This window comes from Hemiscyllium ocellatum, chromosome 14, assembly GCF_020745735.1.
Source record: "Hemiscyllium ocellatum isolate sHemOce1 chromosome 14, sHemOce1.pat.X.cur, whole genome shotgun sequence".
NCBI lineage: Eukaryota > Metazoa > Chordata > Chondrichthyes > Orectolobiformes > Hemiscylliidae > Hemiscyllium > Hemiscyllium ocellatum.
The window spans coordinates 35,613,832-35,634,952 of record NC_083414.1 but is presented as its reverse complement, the minus strand read 5'-3'; the positions used below and the strand labels follow the sequence as shown (position 1 = coordinate 35,634,952).

Genomic DNA, 21,121 nt, shown 5'->3' with positions numbered 1-21,121 from the left:
CTAAAATCATTAAAGATTCTTCACTCCCCGGTAATGATCTCCTACAACCTCTTCCATCAGGCAGAAGATAAAGAAGCCTGAATGCGTACATCAGTAGGTACGGGTGGCACGATGGCACAGTGGTTAGCCCTGCTGCCTCAAAGCGCCAGAGACCCGGGTTCAGTTCCCGCCTCAGGCAACTATCTGTGTGGAGTTTGCACATTCTCCCCATGTCTGTGTGGGTTTCCTCCCACAGTCCAAAGATGTGCAGGTTAGGTGAATTGGCAATGCTAAATTGCCCCATAGTATTAGGTCAATTCGTCAGAGGGAAATGGATCTGGGTGGGTTACTGTTCGGAGGGTCGGTGTGGACTGGTTAGGCTGAAGGGCCCGTTTCCATACTGTAGGTAATCTAATCTAAAAAAACTTTGTAGCAGGGACACTTTTTAAAAATTCATTACGGGATGAGGGTGTCATTGGCCAGGCAAGCATTTATTGCCCATCCCGAATTAACCAGAGAGCAGTCGACAATCAATTGCTGTGGGTCTGGATTCACATGTAGACAGACCAGGTAAGGATGGCAATTTCCTTCCCGAAAGCAGCTTAGTGAACCACACGGAACTCTGGTTTCCTCCCACAGTCCAAAAATGTGTAGGTCAGGTGAATTGGCCATGCTAAATTGCCCATAGTTTTAGGTGAAGGGGTAAATGTAGCGGAATGGGTCTGGGTGGGTTGCCCTTCCGAGGGTATGGACTTGTTGGGCCGAAGGGCCTGTTTCCACAATGTGAGTAATCTAAGGTACAGGGACACCTTCTTCCTGGCTGATATTAGATGATTAAATGGACTTTCTAGCTTCAAATAATGCTGATCTTGCTAACGTTGATCTCTCTTGTACACCCTGTGCAATGTTACCTGTATGTCTCTGTCTAAATCTTCTGTTCTGTACATCCATACTTACTATGATATGCCTGAACTGCTTGTAAACAAAGCTTTTCACTGTACTTAGGTACAAGTGACAATAAATAAATCAATCAATTATGAAAATAGGTCTCTGATAATTCTACTTTAACCTCCTTATCTGAGTTCTTTGATTTCTCCTCCTGTTTCAACCAGTGATTTTGTGACTTTGTTATCAAAGTATATCCCAGGATATACTCCCTGTAATACCTCATTTGCCTGATTTTCTACTGGCTTTTCAACTACAGTAGGCAGTACTCCAACCTGTGATTCAGCTATATTGTTACTAAGGATAAATTGTATTCCTGGAGCTCAGGGTTTCTCCAGTAGTCATACCACCATTTCTCAACTTCAACCTCACTCTACATAATGGAGAACTTCTAATTTTAACATGAATTCCACGTACTAGCACATTTTCTGGTAATAATCCTTCTGAATTACATTTTTTTTAATCTCTCAACATCAACGATTGACATGATTGCGTATCCCTTAATACTTTAACTACCTTACCTACTACTCCTGGCCTATGCTAGTAAACCTTACTTACACAAATAAATGGCTCTGACATTTCCCTCTCAACCAATGTCCAACTAGGTTGTACGTTCTGGTGCAGCTTTTTAGCCTCCACAGTGCTTTCCTTTACCAATTTAACAAAATTCATTGGCTTATCCTATTTTCCTAGCTCTGTATTCCCAGCTTTTTCTAAATCACCAATACTGTGACTTCATGTGGACTATTTTATTACAGTGAAAACACCTGAGCTTTTTAACTTCTCTTTCCCCTTCACGGGTTTCCTTTGTAACCTATGGGTATCTTTATTATCTTCACTAAGATCTATTTTTACCTTACCACCTGAGGATTTCTGTTCTCCCCAGTTTCTATTCCTCATGGATTAAAATTATGTCGGATACCAAACTTTGATTTATGAACCAACTCACAATCATCAACCATTTCAGCTGTTACTCTTGAAGCTGAATTCTAGCTATTTCCAAAGAATCTGATGGCATTTTCAGCAAATTTAGATGTTGAGGTATTGTTGTAATTATTTCTCTTTTTCTCACAGACACTGGCAACCCCAACTCCAGCTTGTCTGCCAATTCCAACTTTGCCTTGTTCACTTTCTGTAAAGCAGCTGAGATCACTTCTTCCACCTCCAGAAGACTCTTAATGACTGAAAGAACCATTGCTACACAAAGCACTGTTTAAACCAACCAAACTCAACACCCAAAACAAAAGACACTCACACCTACCACTCATTACTTTTGAGTCCAACAACCCTGAACCCAAATTGGAATATAGACTTATCCTGACAAGAGACCCCAATCTGTTATGGACCAGACCAGACCCCCTGAAAGTATTTTAAGAAGGTAGCCAAGGATGTTCTAGGTGTGATGCAACTGGAAAAACTATTCGGCCTTAAGCAAAACAGAATTTATCTAAACAGTACAGTTGAATCACAAACAAAAGAAAGCAGAATTAGAATAACTTAACTATTGAAAAACTTAACCGACACAATACAGCAACTTAACTAATTAACTGTTCCAATATAGTAACATCCCATAAACACAGCCTTGGCAAAAAGGTAAATTCAAACACAGTTCTTACAGGCAGGAGGGAAAAACATCCAGAGATATTTCAGAGAAAGTCAATTAGGAATCTTTTCCTGAAGCTTGCAATCCTTCTGGACTCCAACATCTTGTGACTATTACAGCTAAATAAAACTAGAAAAACCTGAACGTGGAGAACCTGAACATTGTTAAACTGTTTTAGCTTTCTAGCTCCCTAGACCCTTTGGCATTTCTGCCTTTACAACCTCTCTTCAAAAAAAAATCCAAGACAAAATCACCTTTTTAAAGTGATAGCATCATCACACCTTTCAGACAAATCAATCCAAATGCAGGTGTTTGTTCTAGTGAATTCATGTCACTGTGATTACCCTTTTCAGAATTCATCCACTCATTCAGAAAATTCATCCCAAAAAGGAGGGTCTCCCTCACAGCTTGCCTTATGAACTTAGTTCTCTAGTCTCCCACTTGAGTATTTCACAGGACAGTCAAGCCTAGCACAGTTTTTTTCCGAATACAATCCACCCAACCACTACAAATTTGACAACTTGTCACTCCATATAGTGAATCTAACGAATAAGGGATCTCACTTATACATTCCCCCTACCCTGCTCAATCCCACTACGGTCTACCTATCATTCTCCTAATGAGTAACTGTCCTTTCCATTGGAGCCTTTCCATTTCTCTCCATAAAGCCATCCCAATAGCTTTCACTCATACAGAGGAATCTATCCCAAAACAAAACAGATTGAGTATTAAAGGTGATCAAAAGACTGAGAAAAATATTATTGGTGGGGGTGGAGTGTTTCAGAGCTAAAAGGAACAAAACAGGGAGGGGTGGTATAATTTGAGGAGAATGAAGATGGCTCACTGGATCATTTCTTAGTTGTCTTGGCTCTAATCTCTGTTATTCCATCCATAAACTTCTCTGCTTTTCTACTTTTCCTGATCTAAAGTTTTTTTTTATTTAACTGACCTCTTAATCGAGTTGCAAGTTTTTGATCATTTTCTGGTTTCTCTCAAGACTTGGTCAAAAAAGGCCAATGTGTAGAATCCTGTAGGATTCTGACTGATGTAGACTATCATGTAGCAGAATCAGGTATGGTGAGACCCATTTTGACATTGAGAACATCTCAGCCAATCATTTATAGTTTTTACACACAGTATGATAGGATTTTCACCAGGCAGCAGTGAAAAGCCAATGGATGGAAATTGCTTGTTCAGTGCCGTATTAATGCCACAACTCTCCTCATTAATATTCAAACTCCCATCTCACCAGAAAATCCAGAGATGAAAAGCTTGATGAGGAAGCCGTAATGGATACATGGCTGATTCAGTTTGTCACTTGCTCCAAACAACCTTCATGCTAGACATCAGGCAACATCTTGAGGCACGATCCATGCGCACCAGGTGCACTCACCACTTCTCCATGGGAAATTGGCATCTGCTAACCCATCACAACTAACCTAGCATTTCTACTCTTCACTGCAGGGCACTCTGGATGCACAGACTTGCATTGCAGAGCACACCAGCATTGGAAGACTGCAGCATGGACATTTGCACACAAAGATAGGCAGACAGCTCACAAACTGAACCAGGATACATGTCAGGGCTGCTCGCTTGCTGTCTTAATACTTGCTCACTTAGCATCTACCTAGATGCTCTTAGCATCCCAGCCTTGCCACGCCGATTGGCGCATTCACAGAAACAAGCAGCTTGTCGGTCTCCAAGCAGCCCTTGGTCTAAGGAGGACATATATTGCAGCTCGACCCATGTAGTGTGTTGTTCTTACATTTGCTCAATGTGCCAACACTTATGTGACAAATAAACTGCATGTGCAGCAAGCAGATGGCCATGTCAGTCACCACTGAAGTCCATGGAGATGTCTAGCAGGATGACCCATTTCCTGGCTTGTCTTAGCGTCTCTCGCCCATAGGTGTTCAAAGTTTGGGAGAAGATTTGTAGCTCAGGTGCTCGTTGTTGTGGTTCTGTTCGCCGAGCTGGGAGTTTGTGTTGCAAACGTTTCGTCCCCTGTCTAGGTGACATCCTCAGTGCTTGACCAGGATTGTTCTTTGGCAGGTTAGTGTTCAGGATTAGGGGCTGCAGACTCTGACCAGGGCGCAGTACAAATTGTGAAGGGGGTACAACAAAATTTGAACTAAGAACCCAGGTGTGAGGTTGTTCTTATTGTAAAAATAAATAAGGTGATGTTTAACATGTATTTGTCTATATGAACAAGCAAACAAGAAACGGGTGTAGGTCATTCAGTCCCCTGAGCCTATTCTGCCATACAATCAGATCATGGCTGATCTGAACAAACAGACAGATAACCCTTCATCCCTTGCTTAAAAAAAATCTTTCTACTTCTGACTTGAAATACTCAAGGACTAACTTTTCAGGAAAAGAGTTCCAAAGACTCATGACCCTCTGATTAAAAAAAAAGCTGAATCTATTTTAAATGGGGGTCCCTTATTTTTATTTAGTGACTCCTAGTTCTACATTCTGCCATCAGAAACATTCTCTCTCTCAACTATCCTGTCAAAATGTAGTAGTAAAAAGTGAGGTCTGCAGATGCTGGAGATCAGAGCTGAAAATGTGTTGCTGGTTAAAGCACAGCAGGTTAGGCAGCATCCAAGGAACACGAAATTCGACGTTTCGGGCCAGAGCCCTTCATCAGGACCGCATGTCAATCAAATCTCCTCATTCTTTTAGTTTTCCGCAGGTAAAAGTCCAAGTTTCCTTATAAAGAAGGAAGAGAGGTGTGTTATGGACTAGGCCAGATCATTCAAAACATTCTTAAGCAGGCAGCCCAGACCGTACCTTTGCTATTTGTTTCGCTAAGTGTACAGTGAAAATTACCCAGAGTAAGTTAGCTAGGCTGATTACCAGGTTTTGAAACAAAAATTTATTCACAAAATGATGGAATGAAACACAAACAGAATATAGAACACCCACAGTCTATCCAAACAGTCTATGCTGTTCCAAAAATTAACAACAGTCCCAACAGACATATCCCTTAAACATAAAGTAAAACTGAAACAGAGGCTTACAGGTCAAAGTTAGAAGGGCAGAAGAAGAGAGAGAGAGAGTTTAGCAACCTGTTTCCACACACAGTTCCTACTGCACAACTGACTTAAACAAGACTTCAGCTTTTAGAACTGACCATTCTCCTTTCATTATACAGTCACTTCTAAAACATAAAAAGCTTTGGCCTAAAGTCTCATCTGTTTACATATAATCAAAAAAGCCTCTCAGTAAACCCTTTCACCTCTGTATCAAACCAGTCGTTTTGGATCCCAGACTGTTTAACAACCCCTCTGAAAAAAATCAAGGACACGGTATCCCTGAGAAAAGGAACAGCTTTTAGTAAAAAAGGACCAGCTTTGTGACAGGTGGCAAATGGTGTTTAATGCAGAAAAATGTGAGATGATTCACTCTGGAAGGAACAACAGGAATAAAGAGTACTGGGCTAATGTTAAGATTCTTGGTAGTGTAGATGAGCAGAGATTTCAGTGTCCATGTATATAGATCCCTCAAAACTGCCACCCAGATTGACAGGGTTGTTAAGAAGGCATACGATGTGTTAGCTTTTATTGGTAGAGGGACTGAGTTTCCCTCTACACAAATACCACAGATCGGTGCAACACCGAGGGCCGAAGAGCCTGTACTGAGCTGTAATATTCTATGTAGAAAAGCCAGTCATTTCTGGGATTAGACTGCTCAACAGCTCCCGGTGGATTTAATGTTCAACATCTTGAAGGGTTTATTAATTGTTGTATACGCAAATAAGGGGTAACGTTGAATGGGCAGCAAGGCTGGCAACCAGGGAATACCGATTTAAGGGAATTGACCAAATAATCGTTGGCAAGATGAGGAGTCTAAACAGCTATGGGATTACGTTAAATAATTTTCAAAAGACAAATGGGATATATATTTGACTTTTTTTTTCCTGAGCCATGGGGCAAAAGCACAAGAGTGGGAGTAGTTGGATAAATATTTTCGATTGATAATCTGAGAACCTCAGCAGCAGCCTCCTTTAGTCCTATTTATTTAGTGATTTGGTCTCCGCCTGCGGAAAACACTGGGTTACCTCAGAGTAATGAACCTCAATACAACATGTAGCAGCTTTGGACATAAAATGGGCTTCTTCTTCCCCCTCCCCCTTGTGTCGAATAACGGTTTTGCGACGGGCCTCGCTCGGCTTTACAGCTCGACGTCATTTTGTCCGCGTTGGAGCTGACGCGGCCAGTCTCTGACGTGGCAGCAGCGCGGGACCGTGTATCTGGGAGCGGGTGCGAGGTCCGCGGCAGCAGGAGAGAGAGGGCGCGGAGACACAGCAGTAGCGGGGACGAGGATTCAGGAGTGGCAGTAAGACCGCGAGCAACATGGGGCTCACCCTGAGCGCTATATTGCAAAAGGTGTTCGGCAGGAAGCAAGTCAGGATACTGATGGGTGAGTTTGGACGGGGGGGGGGTGAAGTGAGCCCCCGTCTCCGGCAGCCGCACCTACTCTCCGCCGTCAGCCCGCTGCTTGTCTGGCTGGTTTGGCAGGCTCTCGCTGGGCCGCAGGCCTCGAGCTCTCTTTTGTTCATGCGCTCGGCTCCGACTCAGCGGTTAATGTAGGTGGGTTGTTTGCATTACTGCAGCTGGCCGAAGAGGGCCTACGCGGAGACCCGCGACTTCACAAAAGTGTCCGCCTATAATTCCGGTCTTAAGATGTCTCTGGCCTAATTAGCTCGCTCCTGCCGCACACTCCCAGCTCCAAGCTTCCGTTATATGGTTTCAGGCGGTAACGGAAAAATCCAACATAACTGAATGTCTATGACAAATAGCGGGTTGCAGTTGTAAAGAGAAAGCGGAGTCAACATTTGAACTCAAGTGTTGACTCTGCTTTCTCTGCACAGATGTTTCCAGACCAGCTGACTTTCTCTCGCCATTTCTAATTTTGTTTCACATTTCTAGCATCTGTGGTCCTTGTCTTGCTCGTTTGGCTTTTTGACTTGATATCCAGCTTAAAAATCTGGGGTTGGTGTACCCACTGCCTACCCACTAAATGTGCAAGAAAATAAACTGATACTTGATTATTTTAAATGGAGGGCAGAATTCAATATCTGATGTTCTTGAACTCAATGTTGAGTCCAAGAAGATTATTATTTTCTAAATTGAAAATAATCTGCTGTTCCCTGCCTGTATTGGGTGACTTCCACTGGAGCAAATTGGACTTGTATATTCTTGTATCAAAGCTCATTGAACATCTGGATAAATGTAACAAAGAACTAGTGCTGTTTGTTTGACTGGCCACACAATGCCTGCCAATATTCCGTTCAAGTGGTTTATTTTTGTTTTACAATGGTTCATCTTGGTACTGAATACCTTGTAACTTTCAGAAATGATTTGTGATTGGAGTGAGTCTTCAAACAGAAATTTATAATGCTTGTCTACTAGTTCAATTAAGGATATTCTAACAACTCTGAACTGGCTATTGACCTATTTTGACACTGAAATAGAAAAAGTCATTAAAATTTGCACTGTTTATTTAAATCTAATCTTGTACACTAGTATTTTTGTTGTCCTTCCAATCAAGCCCTTAATTGCAGTTTGACTCAAAGGATAATCTGCCATAGGTATCTAAGCAAATAAGGGAGGCTATCAAATTGAAAGAGAAGGCATACAAAGTGGCAAAGATCAGCAGGAAAATAAAGATTGGGAAAACTTTAAAGTAAGTAAAAATAGTGAGATCATATGAGAGTAAGCTAGCTTAGAATATAAAGACAGCAAAAGTTTCTATGAACATATATAAAATGAAAGCTAATACAATTGCAGCACTTAAAAGGCATTTGGATGGGTATATGAATAGGAAGGGTGTGGAGGGATATGGGTCGGGTGCTGGCAGGTGGGACTAGATTGGGTTGGGATATCTGGTCGACATGGACGGGTTGGATCAAAGGGTCTGTTTCCATGCTGTACATTTGACTGATTAAAAGAAGTGGCTAAGGTATTCTCATCCTTTAGAGAATAAGAAGGGGGATTTAGTAATGGGAAATGAGGAAATGGTTGAGGCATTGAATAGGTATTTTGTGTTGGTCTTCACAGTGAGGACACAAATAACATGCCAGTAACTGACAAGACTAAGATGGGTAAGGACCTGGAAAGAATCATTATCATGAAAGAGGTAATGTTGGGCAAGCTAATGTAGCTAAAGGTAGACCAGTCTCTTGTGCGGATGGAATACATCCCAGGGTACTAAAAGAGATGGTGGGAGAAATAGCAAACACGCTTGTGGTAAATCCGTTGGACTTTGGGGCAGTTCCAGCAGATTGCAAAACCGCAAACGTGACGCCACTAATTTTTTAAAAAGGTTGGACAAAAGATGGGGAATTATAGACTATGAAGTGGAGGTACTGGTGTTGGACGGAGATAGATGAAGTTAAAAATCTCTCACCATGTTAATAGTCCAACAGGTGTATTTAGCTTAACTTCTGAAGTGGGGAAAATGCTTGAATTGTATTACCAAGGAAGAAATAGCAATACCTGTCCTGTTGCAGATGCAGCATAGGTTCATGAAGGGTGGATAATGTTTACTTTCTACTGAAATTCTATGAAGACATCACAAGTACGGTGGACAATGGGGACCCAGTAGATGTAGTGTATCTAGATTTCCAAAGAGCATTCTACAAGATGCTGCGCAAAAGGCTGCTACATAAGGTACCGATGCTTCCTGTTGGTAAACCAATCCTCCATCCATGCAAAGAGTGGGGATATGAGTGCTTTTCTGGTTGGTGATCAGTGTTGGGACTGCAATTATTCATAATCTACATAGATGATTTGGAGTTGGGGACTACATGTACTGTGTCAAAGGTAGCGATGACATGAAGCTGAGTGGTAGAGCAAAATGTGCAGAGGATTGTGAAACTTTTCCAAGGGGCATAGTTTTAAGTGCGTGGGCAGATGGAGTTCAATGTTAAATGTGAAATCATCCATTTTGGTAGGGAAAAATAGTAAAAAAGATTTAGTATTTGAAAGACTTTTTTTAAAAAAAATTTCAGCATGCCTCTGCTGAAGGGCCCTGGTGTCCTTGTGCATGAATCACACCAGGTTGGTCTGCAGGTGCAACAGATAATTAGGAAGCCAAAAGGAATTTTGTCCTTCATTGCAAAAGGGATCGAGTTTGAAGCAGGGAGGTTATGTGGCAAATATGTAGGGTGCTGGTGAGGCCACTCTGGAGTACTACGTGCAGTTCTAATCGTCTTACTTGAGAGGATTTAATGGCGCTAAGGGGGTGCAGAGGAGCTTCACTTGGTTGATTTCGAGTTGAAGTGGTCGGCTTAGGAGGAGAGACCGAGTAGACTGGGATTATATTCTTTGGAATTTAGAAGAATTGGCAGTTGGGAGGTGGGAGCAATCTTATAGAAGGATCTAGTCCCTTCTCTAATTTTCTAAAAGTAGAGGTGATGTTTCTACAGGCAGGTGGAACTAGGACAAGAGGATGTAGCTGTAAAATTAAGGGGAGCAGGTTTATACTGAATAGAGAATGAATGTGTTCACCCATAGGATTGTGAATCTGAAATTCCATGCCCAGTGAAGTAATTGAGACTTCCACATGGGATGTTTTCAGAGCTAAGATAAATAATTTTTTGAACAGTTAAGGAATTGAGGGTTATGTTGAGAAGGCAGGTAAGTAGAGCTGAGGCCATGAAAAGATCAGCCATGATCTTATTGAATTACGGAGTGAGCTCAAATGACCAGATGGCGTACTCCTGCTCTTAGTTCTTGTGTTCTTCTGACTCTTCAAGTTCGCCCATTACACTCTCTTTCAGTCTTGTTAGCACTCAAATCTTGCTGCACAAATTCCTTGCTGTTTCAGTACCAAGTGAGACAAAAGTTTCCTCATCGTCAGGAGCTGTCCCTTCCTTCAAAGAATCACAATCGGTCTCTTTCCTACTCATAAAGAACACTTTTACACCTAAATCACCCAGTCTGGATACATATACATATGTCCATCCATTGCTCATGATTCAGTCCTTCTGGCTTGGTCCAAAATCTATTCACTGCTGCGTTTAAAAGTATTCAATGACTACACAACCACCGGAGGCACAAAGCTCCAAAGTATTTCAACTCTGCAAATAAAGAGAGAATTTTTTCCTCCCTTCATAAAGGATGACCACTAATTTTAAAACAATATCCCTAATTCTGGAATCGCCCACTGGAGTTATGATCATTTCCGTATGTGAAGGCTTTTCAGGATCTTGTATCCCTTAACTAAGGAGACCTAAGTAGTACGCAATCGTCCAAATGAAGTATTGCCACGGTCTATATAACTGAAATTTAACATCATTACCTTTGGTAACTAGATAACTAAACCTCTGGGTGGTCTCAAATTAGACATAGCCTAAAAGATGAGGTAGGATCTTTTGCGTGTGGTGATGTAGCAACTGTACAGTAATTGCTCACAAAGGTAAAACTTCTATTGAACTGTTGTCTGATATCTAGAGCTGTCCAAAATTCTGCTGAGTTAGAATTAGAGGAAAAATAGAGAATTAAATCTGTTAGTAATTCTTAGTTAACCACAAAATTCAACCTCCGATTACCGCCCCACATTGGATATCTCCAATCATTCACATTAATGTGCACTGTCCATTCTGAACACCTGACCTTACCTTGCAGACCCGTCCACCACCACCACCACCACCCATTCCTATCACCCCACAACACTCATTTATCTATGTGGCTGCAAAAGTGGCTTTTATGTTTTTAAACTGTACTTATTAGCTGCAATGTGGTAGCTTTTGCTGTTTTTATTTTAAATGGCATATTTCTGCAGCAGTCCATTCTAATACTGCCTGTATGTTTTGCTGGTGCAGACTCTTATTGCTGAAATGTCTCCTGCATCAGAACACCAGACAGAAAAGGTCTGGAAAGGTAAATGGGCAACTTGTCTGTTCTGGGTTATAGTGAGGATTCCCTTGCTCTTTAAAAATCTCTCATTTATTCCAGTTTTCACTTCTGTATGACATTATAGACTAAACTCTAAAAGGCTGTGGCGGAAAATAATGCTATCTTTTTATTTAAGAATTCAGCATGGAATTTTCAAGATAAATATGTGAACATATCCATTGTTTATTATGCTTTTTAAAATGAGTATAATTAACTTTACTTTTCACTTCTTTTTAACTAGTTGGTTTGGATGCTGCTGGTAAAACAACAATCTTGTACAAACTGAAGCTAGGAGAAGTTGTTACAACTATTCCAACTATTGGTAAGTAAGAAATTAGATTACTTAGTGTGGAAACAGGCCCTTCGGCACAACAAGACCACACTGACCCACCGAAGCGCAACCCACCCATACCCCTACCCCTAACACTACGGGCGATTTAGCATGGCCAATTCACATAACCTGCACATTTTTTGGACTGTGGGAGGAAACCCACACAGACACAGGGAGACTGTGTGCAGTTTGCACAGTCAGTTGCCTGAGTCGGGAATTGAACTCAGGTCTCTGGCGCTGTGAGGCAGCAGTGCTAACCACTGTGCCGTCCAAAATCATGTTGGCTATTTGTTGCACCTGACTACCAACAAACTATTCAGTCAAATATCAGACTTGTGACAGTTTATTAGTTTTATTTGACATATCACCACACTTTAGCACCCTTAATTTCTTTTTCCAAGTTGATCTTTTTCTTAAGATCTCTGGTTGGAACAAAAGGGCAGGCCGCATTCTACTTCAAGTACTAATGGCAGTTAATATGAAAATCTGGTTAAGATGTTGTTGAATTGTTTGGCCATGACCCTGAACAAGTCTCTCCTTGCCCCCACCCTGTATTTCTATTAATGGCCGTTGAATAGGAGCCCTGATCTTTTTTTTTCCCCCATTTTTGGTGATTGCAGCAACCCCAATAGAACTTGAGTGAAGCACTTCAATTTGGCAGTAAGCAAGGAAATCCTGACCTTCAGCTCTTGAATATATGGGCCCTAGGAAGTCATATTAATGTTTGATGGATTTGGATGTCTAGTCAGTGTATTGACATCTGGCATATGTAAGTCCATGTAGTATGCTGATGTCAGGAATGTGTTGAACAGCAGTGTCATTGATTCAACAGTTTAAGTTTGGAATAAAAAAAATGGACTAAACAGCTGAACATTTTGGGAATAGGTTGATGGAAAATCTTTTTAATGTCAAAGGAGTGCAATGTGTGTGTTTTTACTTAGCAAATCACACTAATGGATATGCATGGACGTGCACACACTTGATATAAGTTACAATTTCAGATAAATTCAACTTAGCCATTTGGTTCTTAAAGATAATTTAATGGGAGGTAAAATAACAGACCGGAAATGAGAGATGGAGTACATCCAAAACCAAATATCAGTTTTGGAGCTCCTGTGTGCTATTTTTTTTATTTTAAACCTTTTTCACCTGTTCAAATTTTAGCCAACTGTGTGTCAGATCTATGTGAAGCGGGTCAATTGTGTTGAAAAATGACTAGATGCTAACTTAAAATGATATTGAAGTTAAATTTAATCTTCTGGGTGTAGGAATGGTGACACTACTCATAGCAAATCTGATTGTTTTCAGTAAGGTAGAAACAAGCTTATTTTAAAGTAAAATGTCACTTCTATAGAACAAGTTCTCTAGTCAGTTTTATAAAATATAACGAAGTGTATCTGATTTTATGTTGAAACTAGGCATTTTGCAGTAATGCTGCAAGCTGATCAAACACTTATCAGTCTATAATTTTGCTTTTTTTTAAAAATAGGATTCAATGTTGAAACAGTGGAATATAAGAATGTGTGTTTCACTGTGTGGGATGTTGGTGGCCAAGATAAAATCAGACCCTTGTGGAGGCACTATTTCCAGAATACCCAGGTATTTTTGATATTCTAATCGATTAGAACACAAATGAGTTACCTTTTTAACTTGTTAATCTGAAGCATATTGTACCCTGTTGTACATCCATTCAGAAATTTCTTGTTGAAACATCTTTTGTGAGAATGTCAAATGACTGCTAAATCCATTTTAGCTTGTTCATTATGCTATAAAAATTCTTTATTTGTCTTCAATTTGATTTAACTACATTCTGTGACATTCCAATTTTGAAATTACAGCTTAGTCTTACAGCACCCTTCGGTCCAACCAGTCCATGCCAAACAATCCCAAACTAAACTAGTGCTGTCTGCCTGCCTGCCCCAGCCCATACCCCTCCAAACCTTTCCTATTCATGCATTTATTCAAATGTCTTTTAAACATTTGTAATTGTACTCACATCCACAACTTCTACAGGAAGCTCATTCGAAACGCAAACCATCCTCTGTACAAAAATAAAAATTGCCCTGTGTCTTTTTAAATCTTTCTCCTTTCACCTTTAAAAATGTGCTCCCTCGTTTGGAAATTCCTCCATCCCAGGGAAAAGACAGCTACCATTAATTCTATCTATACCCCTCTTTATTTTATAAAACTTCCGTAAGGTTGCCTTTCAACTTCCTATGCTCCATTGGAGAAAGGTTCCAACCTGTTTTTTTACAATTCAAATCTTTCATACCTAGCAACATCCTGGTAAATCTCTTCAGAACTCTGTTCAGCTTAATAATGTCCTTCCTATAACTGGCTGACTTCATCCTTGACTCTAGGCCCCAACCCCGTCTTATCTGGAGCAGCAGGCTCCATTCCATAGCCAAGTCCTATCTTATGCTTAGCTTGAGCCCAGTATCCTGTCAATTTCCCCCTCCATCTCAGCAAACCCAAAACAATGTCCAACTCCCAGCTTATCCTCAGCAATTGGCCTCAAAGTCCCGACCAAGTCCCATGTCCTCTTTAGGAACAGGCCCCTGTAGCTCATTCTAGGATATGTGACTAGCTGTGTTTGTAATAAAGCCCCATGTACCTCAAGCAGTGTGTTTGTTGGAATTGCAGTACTCTGCCCCAGGCAGCAGTGGGTAGAAATATTAGGCACAGCTGCATTGGGAGACCATGGTGAGCTAGAAGCAGGAATTGAGAGGTCATTTTGGAGGAGGTGGTGGCTGGAAAAGAGGAACAGTTAGAGCCACAGTGGCAAGGTGTATTGGGAAAAGTTTTTTTTTTGGGCTGCAATGTTGACTGCAGCAACCAAGGACTCTGAATCTGCAGAACAGGCCAGAGAACCTGAAGCTTAGAAATGTGAACCTTTGCATCAAGCCCAAGAGCTCAAGTCCTTGGGGTGCCAACCTTAGCAATAGGCCTGGGTGCCTGAGGCCTGGAAACATGAACTTGCAAACAGGCCCCAGAGGCAGAGGCCTGGAAATGCGCACCTCAGCAATAGGCCTGGGAGCCTGAGGCCTAGGAATGCCAAACTTGGCAACAGGCTGGAAACCCTGAGGCCTAGAGAGGCCAACCTTTGTTACAAGTCCAGGAGCCTAAAGCTTAGGAGCATGAATCTTAGCAACAGACCCTGCAGTCTGAGGCCTAGGAATGCCAACTTCTGCAATAGGCTGGAAAGCCTGAGGTCTAGTGAGGCCAACCTTCATCACAGACGGGAAAACCTGAGGCCTGCAGCATTGCGGCCAGATACCTGCTGAGTGTAGTCAGATTTGTAGAGGTTACGATCTGTCAGAGCCGATCTTCATGTAGTAACTGCATTCCGAGACAAGACCACCTCTTGGAACAGACAGGAGAGAAGATCAGACTCTGGCTGAAACGGCAAGAGAAATAGACAGGGGTGTAGGGGTTGGAGGTGGTCAGAGATGGGGTTTGTAGGGACTAGAGTTTCCAGTGATAGTGGGATATAGGGGCTACTGAGAGAGGGAGGGCTGTAGGGGCTAGACGAGGTTAGAGATGGCAGGGAGGGAGTATAAGGACTGGAGGAGGTTATAGAGATAAGGCGAATGTGAGAGAGTGGTGCTCAGTGACTGAGGAGGTGCAGGGTTCTCAGACCCCCTCCCTCACTGCCCTCGCACCACCAGAGGTCTATAGTCCTGGTCGAATATCTGCCCTCCATGAAGGGCAAGCAAACTTGATCATGAATCATTATCTGGGTTTCAGTGCCGTCGACAGGAAGTGAATGGAATTGTTCTTTTTGATCCTGAGCACCAAGGGCAGATTATTGTTTTTCCAGCCTTGGAGGATTCCCTCTGGGTGTTGCTGTCAATCCTGTTGAAGGTGTAACAGTTTCTTTCCTTAACAGCATTTTTATAAAATTTAGAAAGCTCTGGCAGTTTTGAAGTCCTAACCATGAACTCTTATTATCTTGGAATGTACTGGACAGTGCTTCAGAATTAGAGAATTATACCACTATTATCATCTTTTTGGTAACATTGACATGAATCTGATTCAGAAAACTGCATGTTTATATGCTTTTGTCCACCATCAGTTTGACCTTGTATTCTGACCTCTTAGATTTTTAACCAATGAATGTGGGTTTGCCATCAGTATATTTGCATTGCTGAGTTTAAACTTTACCTTTCATCTCATGCTAATTGATTGTGAAAGGAAAGAAAACTATCCGCAAGGTACGGGAAGTTAATGATGGGTGCATCAGAATTAGAAGTAGGGAACTACATTGTTGAAAAAAATATGTAGTCAGTGACACTAAGTGAACATTAGCCATAGGAAATGCAAGGTTACAGGGATAGGGTATGGATGGGTCTGTAGGATGCTCTTTGGAGGGTTGATGTGGTCTCATTGCACTGAATGGCCTGTTTACACACTTATGAATCTATGGATTCTTGAATTGAGACTTGAATGTAGTGGGCATGATTGAGACGTTTGGTGCAAATATTTGTGAGATTGATAACAAGGGACAAGTGTAGCAAGATTGCATTACTCAGGCAAGTAGATGTATGGCAAACTGAATTCAGTAGAACATAGAAAGTTACAGCGCAGTACAGGCCCTTCGGCCCTCTGTTGCACCAACCAGTCATACCAATCTGAAGCCCATCTAACCTACACTATTCCATGTACGTCTATATGCTTGTCCAATGACGACTTCAATGCACTTAAACTTGGCGAATCTACTACCGTTGCAGGCAAAGCATTCCATACCCTTACTACTCTGAGTAAAAAAACTACCTCTGATATCTGTCCTATATCTATCACCCCTCAATTTAAAGCTATGCCCTCTCATGCTCATCACCATACTTGGAAAAAGGCTGTCTTTGTCCACCTTATCTAACCCTCTGATATTCTTATGTCTCTAAGTCACCTCTCAACCTTCTTCTCTCTAGCGAAAACAGCCTCAAGTCCCTCAGCCTTTCCTCGTAAGACCTTCCCTCCATACCAGGCAACATCCTACTAAATCTCCTCTGCGCCCTTTCTAAAGCTTCCACATCCTCCTTATAATGCGGTGACCAGAACTGTACACAATACTCCAATTGCAGCCGCACCAGAGTTTTGTACAGCTACAGCATAACTTCATGGTTCCAGAACTCTATCCCCCTATTAATAAAAGATAAAACACTGTATGCCGCCTTAACATCCCTGTCAACCTGGGTTGCAACTTTCAAGGATCTGTGTACCTGGACACAGATCTCTGCTCATCTACACTACCGAGAATCTTACTATTCATCTAGTACTTTGCATTCCGGTTACTCCAACCAAAGTGAATCACCTCGCACTTGTCTGCATTAAACTCCATTTGCCACCTCAGCCCAGCTCTGCAGCTTACCTGTATCTCTCTGTAACCTACAATATCCTTTGTCACTATTCCCAACTCCACCGACCTTAGTGTTGTCTGCAAATTTACTAACCCACCCTTCTACGCCCTCAATCAGGTCGTTTATAAAAATGACGAACAGCAGTGGACCCAACACTGACCCTTGCGGTACACCACTAGTAACTGGACTCCAGGATGAACATTTCCCATCAACCACCACCCTTTGTCTTCTTTCAGCAAGCCAATTACTGATCCAAACTTCTATATCTCCCACAATCCCATTCCTCTGCATTTTGTACAATAGCCTACTGTGGGGAACCTTATTGACCGCCTTGCTGAAATCCATATACACCACACCAACTGGTTTACACTCCTCTACCTGTTTGGTCACCTTCTCCAAGAACTCTAAGTTTTGTGAGGCATGATCTACCCTTCACAAAACTGTGCTGACTCTCCGTATCTATTTTCACACTCTGCAGGATTTCTAATACCTCTTCCTTGTGAACCTCAATCCCACCTAGTCTAGTAGCCTGTATCTCAGTATTCTCCTCGGCAACATTGTCGTTTTCTAGAGTGAATACTGTCGAAAAAATATTCATTTAGTGCTTTCCCTATCTCCTCTGACTCCACACACAACTTCCCACTACTATCCTTGATTGGCCCTAATCTTAGTCTCATCATTCTTTATTCTTTAAATACCTATAGAAAGCTTTAGAGTTAACCCTGATCCTATCCGTCAATAACTTCTCATGTCTCCTCCTTGCACTTCTGAGCTCTCTTTAGGTCTTTCCTGGCTACCTTGTAGCCTTCAAGCATCCTACCTGAGCCTTCACATATCGTCTTAACATAAGCTGCCTTCCTCTTGACCAGAGATTCCACTTTGTAAACCACAGCTCCCGCGTTCTACAGCTTCCTCTCTGTCTGACAGGTACATACTTATCTAGGACACTCAGGAGCTTTTTCTTGAATAAGCTCCACATTTCTTCCTTCCCCATCCTATGCTTCCTAAATCTTGCCTAATCGCATCATAATTCCGAGAAGAATGAGAGTAAAGCTGAAAAGTACTGGCAAAACTCAGGAATCCTGGCAGCGTTTATGAAGTAAGAAACCGAGTCAACATTTTGATTCCAGTATCATTTCTTTGGAACTGAAAGGAGCTGAAAATTGTGGAATTATATGGTTGCCTGGGGGGGATGGAGTGAAATGATTTTGAGGGTGCCCAGAGCAAAAGACAAAGGGAATGATAACTGTGGTAAAGGACAGCAAAAGATGTAATGACAGTGTGAAAAAGAGAAAGTGGGTCCTCAAAGATGTACAAGATGTGACCAGGAGAGAATGGAAGTACATAAGGAAAGTTGTCCTACTTTGAAGTTGTGGAACTCAGTATCTAGTCTTAGCTGTACCTAAGTGGAAAATTAGGTATTGTTCCTTCAGCTTTCAAGCTTCGATTGGAATGTGTTGGCAGGCAGAGGATGAAAACATTAGCATGGGAACCTATGACTGAGCTGGAGTATTCTGTAAAGCACTCACGCAGTCTGCATTTGGTCTTGCCAATGTAAAGCATGGTGAGCACTGAATATGGTAGACTATAAATGCAGGTTGTTGGAGAAACTCAACAGATTTGGCAACATCTAGAGTGAGCACCATTTAATGTTTCGATTCCAGTAGAACTTCTTGAGAACTGAAGACTGAGTAATGGATATTGGTGGACAAGCTATTCCAAAAATGGAAACAGAAATCGATGACTAGAATAGTCAGATGAACCAGAGAAGGGTGGAAACAAAACTGAACTTTTCCAATTTCAGACTCTCTGACTGAAAGCGCGGTAGTGAGAGCCACCCTGTTTTTGGAAAAAAAACTTTGGATATTATAACCTGAGAATGGCAAATGGAGCAAGGGAGTTATGACTTGTAGGATACTGAGAAATTAATAGGAATAAAAGAAACTTGAAATGTTTGTCTGTTGATCCCTGAAAGAAGCAGAACAGGTTAACAAGGTAGTTGAGAAATCCTAAGGTAGACTTATGTCCATTATTAGCTGAAGTATTGAATATGATCTTGTCGCATTATAAAACATTAATGCTGATGCTAAAGTACTGCTTCCAGTGTAGTCATTGCATTATAAGAAATGTGATCCCACTGGAGAAGCGATCAGATTTATGAGGATGTTAAAAGCTGTGGAGAATTCTGGCAATGTGGAAAGTTTATGAACAAGGAGATTTTTGAAATGGAGGGGGCAGAACAGTTAAAGTATACAAAGTTATGAAGGACTTGGAGAGAATGGATACAAAGGACCTGGATAAGGAGGTCAATAATAGTAGAGAAAAGATTTTAAATAATTGACAAGGATTTTAGAGAAGTTATGAAAATTTCCAGAGGGTGGTGGGAGTTGGAAATCCATTGCCCTGTGAAGATGGCAGTGACAAAAATCTCTCCCTTCAAACAAAAACAGGTGGATGTGCAATAATCTAAAGGTCTGGAAAAGTGAAATTGGGCTGGATCACTCTTGTCAACTGGCACAAACACATTGGTAAAAATGGATGCCTTCTATGCCATAAATTTTTCAGGTTCCTAATCTTGCTAAAGATTTCTTTTCCATAAATTCAATTAACATTTTCCTACTTTCAAGGTGCTAAATTTATGCAAATTGCCATTGTTTATAGATTGCTACTGCAATAGTCAGCATCCTCTCTGTTCCCTTAAGTGATGATAGTATAAGGAAAGGATCATCTAACAGTATCTTGTCAACAGATATCAACAGTATCAACAGATATTTGTCTCGTTCCATCTGTGAAATTAGACTGAGAAGACATTAAAGGGTGACAAATTTTTTGCTGTTTGGATTTTCAATGTTGGTATTCTTGAGAATCTACCATTTCAATTTTATGTTCTGACATTTGAGCTGAAAGCGGCCTTTTTAAAATTTTTTTAAAAAGTCCTAGCTCTCTCGTCAGTGAGAGCAGGAACGGACTGCAGACTTGTGATTGGCGGACCAGCGGGTACAAGAGAAATAGATATTCTCACCCAGTCACAAACTTTGACCCTCCCAAGCTTGCATGCTTCATGTCCAACAGGTTTTCTCCCTTTGGATCTTGCTGCTCCTTCAGAGGTGATTTTTTTTTATTATTGGAGGGAGTGCAACTATGTTTGGAGGTTAGGAAGTTGTTATTTTGGCTGGTCTTTCAGTAGCAGTGTTGCTTTCAGCTGCACTGACTTTTTGATATCCTCTGGGAGGCAAAGGTAAAGAAGCAGAAAATAAATGAGGAAGGTGTCTATGCCAGGAGTGAACCTGCAGCAGGCCTGGGAATGCTGCCGCTCATATTTAATTTGTTGGAGACCTCCACTATATGTTAGCAGAATCCATGAGATGATTGTTAATGGAAATGATCTCAATGACTCCACTTTGCACCAATCTAGAGTTGGGATCTGACTCTAACCTTGCTGCTCCTCCAATCTGTGGTACTCTTTACAAATTTCATGGACATGAACTGAGTATTTCTGCAATCAATTGCTTTGTGAACTACTTCTGACCAAACTGCAGTCTTTCCTTATCTGTTTCTCCAACTTTGGCAATTTCCATTCTTGGATCAACTTGTCTTTATTTGAACTTTTTAGGTTAATAGTGGCAATAGACACCTCTCAGCATGATCAAATATCTCTAAATGTACAAACAGGCACTCTTATGTAAAGGATGAATTGCAATTTTTCATATAAATGAAAAATCAGTCAACTTCTACCTCCACCTATTTGCTGGCGTTTTGGATCTGTGCCTCTAAGGTCTGAGCTCCTCTCCCAGAGAATTGACTCTACTTCAGAAGTGCGCCAGCCACTGATTTTGAGGGGAGTTGAAGCTTCAAGTGGTGAGTGGAGTCCAGGCAAGGTGGAGACATCCAGTTGTGGTGGATTGGGGGTAAATGGGTGGAAAAGGAAGGGGGGATGATTTAGTGGAAGGTTGCATAAGCGGGAAGGACAAATGGAGAGGCAGAACATTGGGTTGCAGTG

The 21,121-nt window shown here is 41.5% G+C and overlaps 1 protein-coding gene across 1 annotated transcript in view; it reads left to right on the top strand.

The window, feature by feature from the left end:
• The first annotated feature begins 6,741 nt into the window (after window positions 1-6,741).
• Window positions 6,742-21,121, top strand: part of LOC132822344 (ADP-ribosylation factor 4) — a 28,364-nt gene continuing 13,984 nt past the window's right edge. The window contains exons 1-3 of the mRNA XM_060835608.1: window positions 6,742-6,952; window positions 11,675-11,755; window positions 13,254-13,363. Of these exons, the coding sequence (XP_060691591.1) occupies window positions 6,886-6,952; window positions 11,675-11,755; window positions 13,254-13,363 (258 nt within the window). The 5' untranslated portion in view covers window positions 6,742-6,885. The remainder of the gene's footprint in view (window positions 6,953-11,674; window positions 11,756-13,253; window positions 13,364-21,121) is intronic.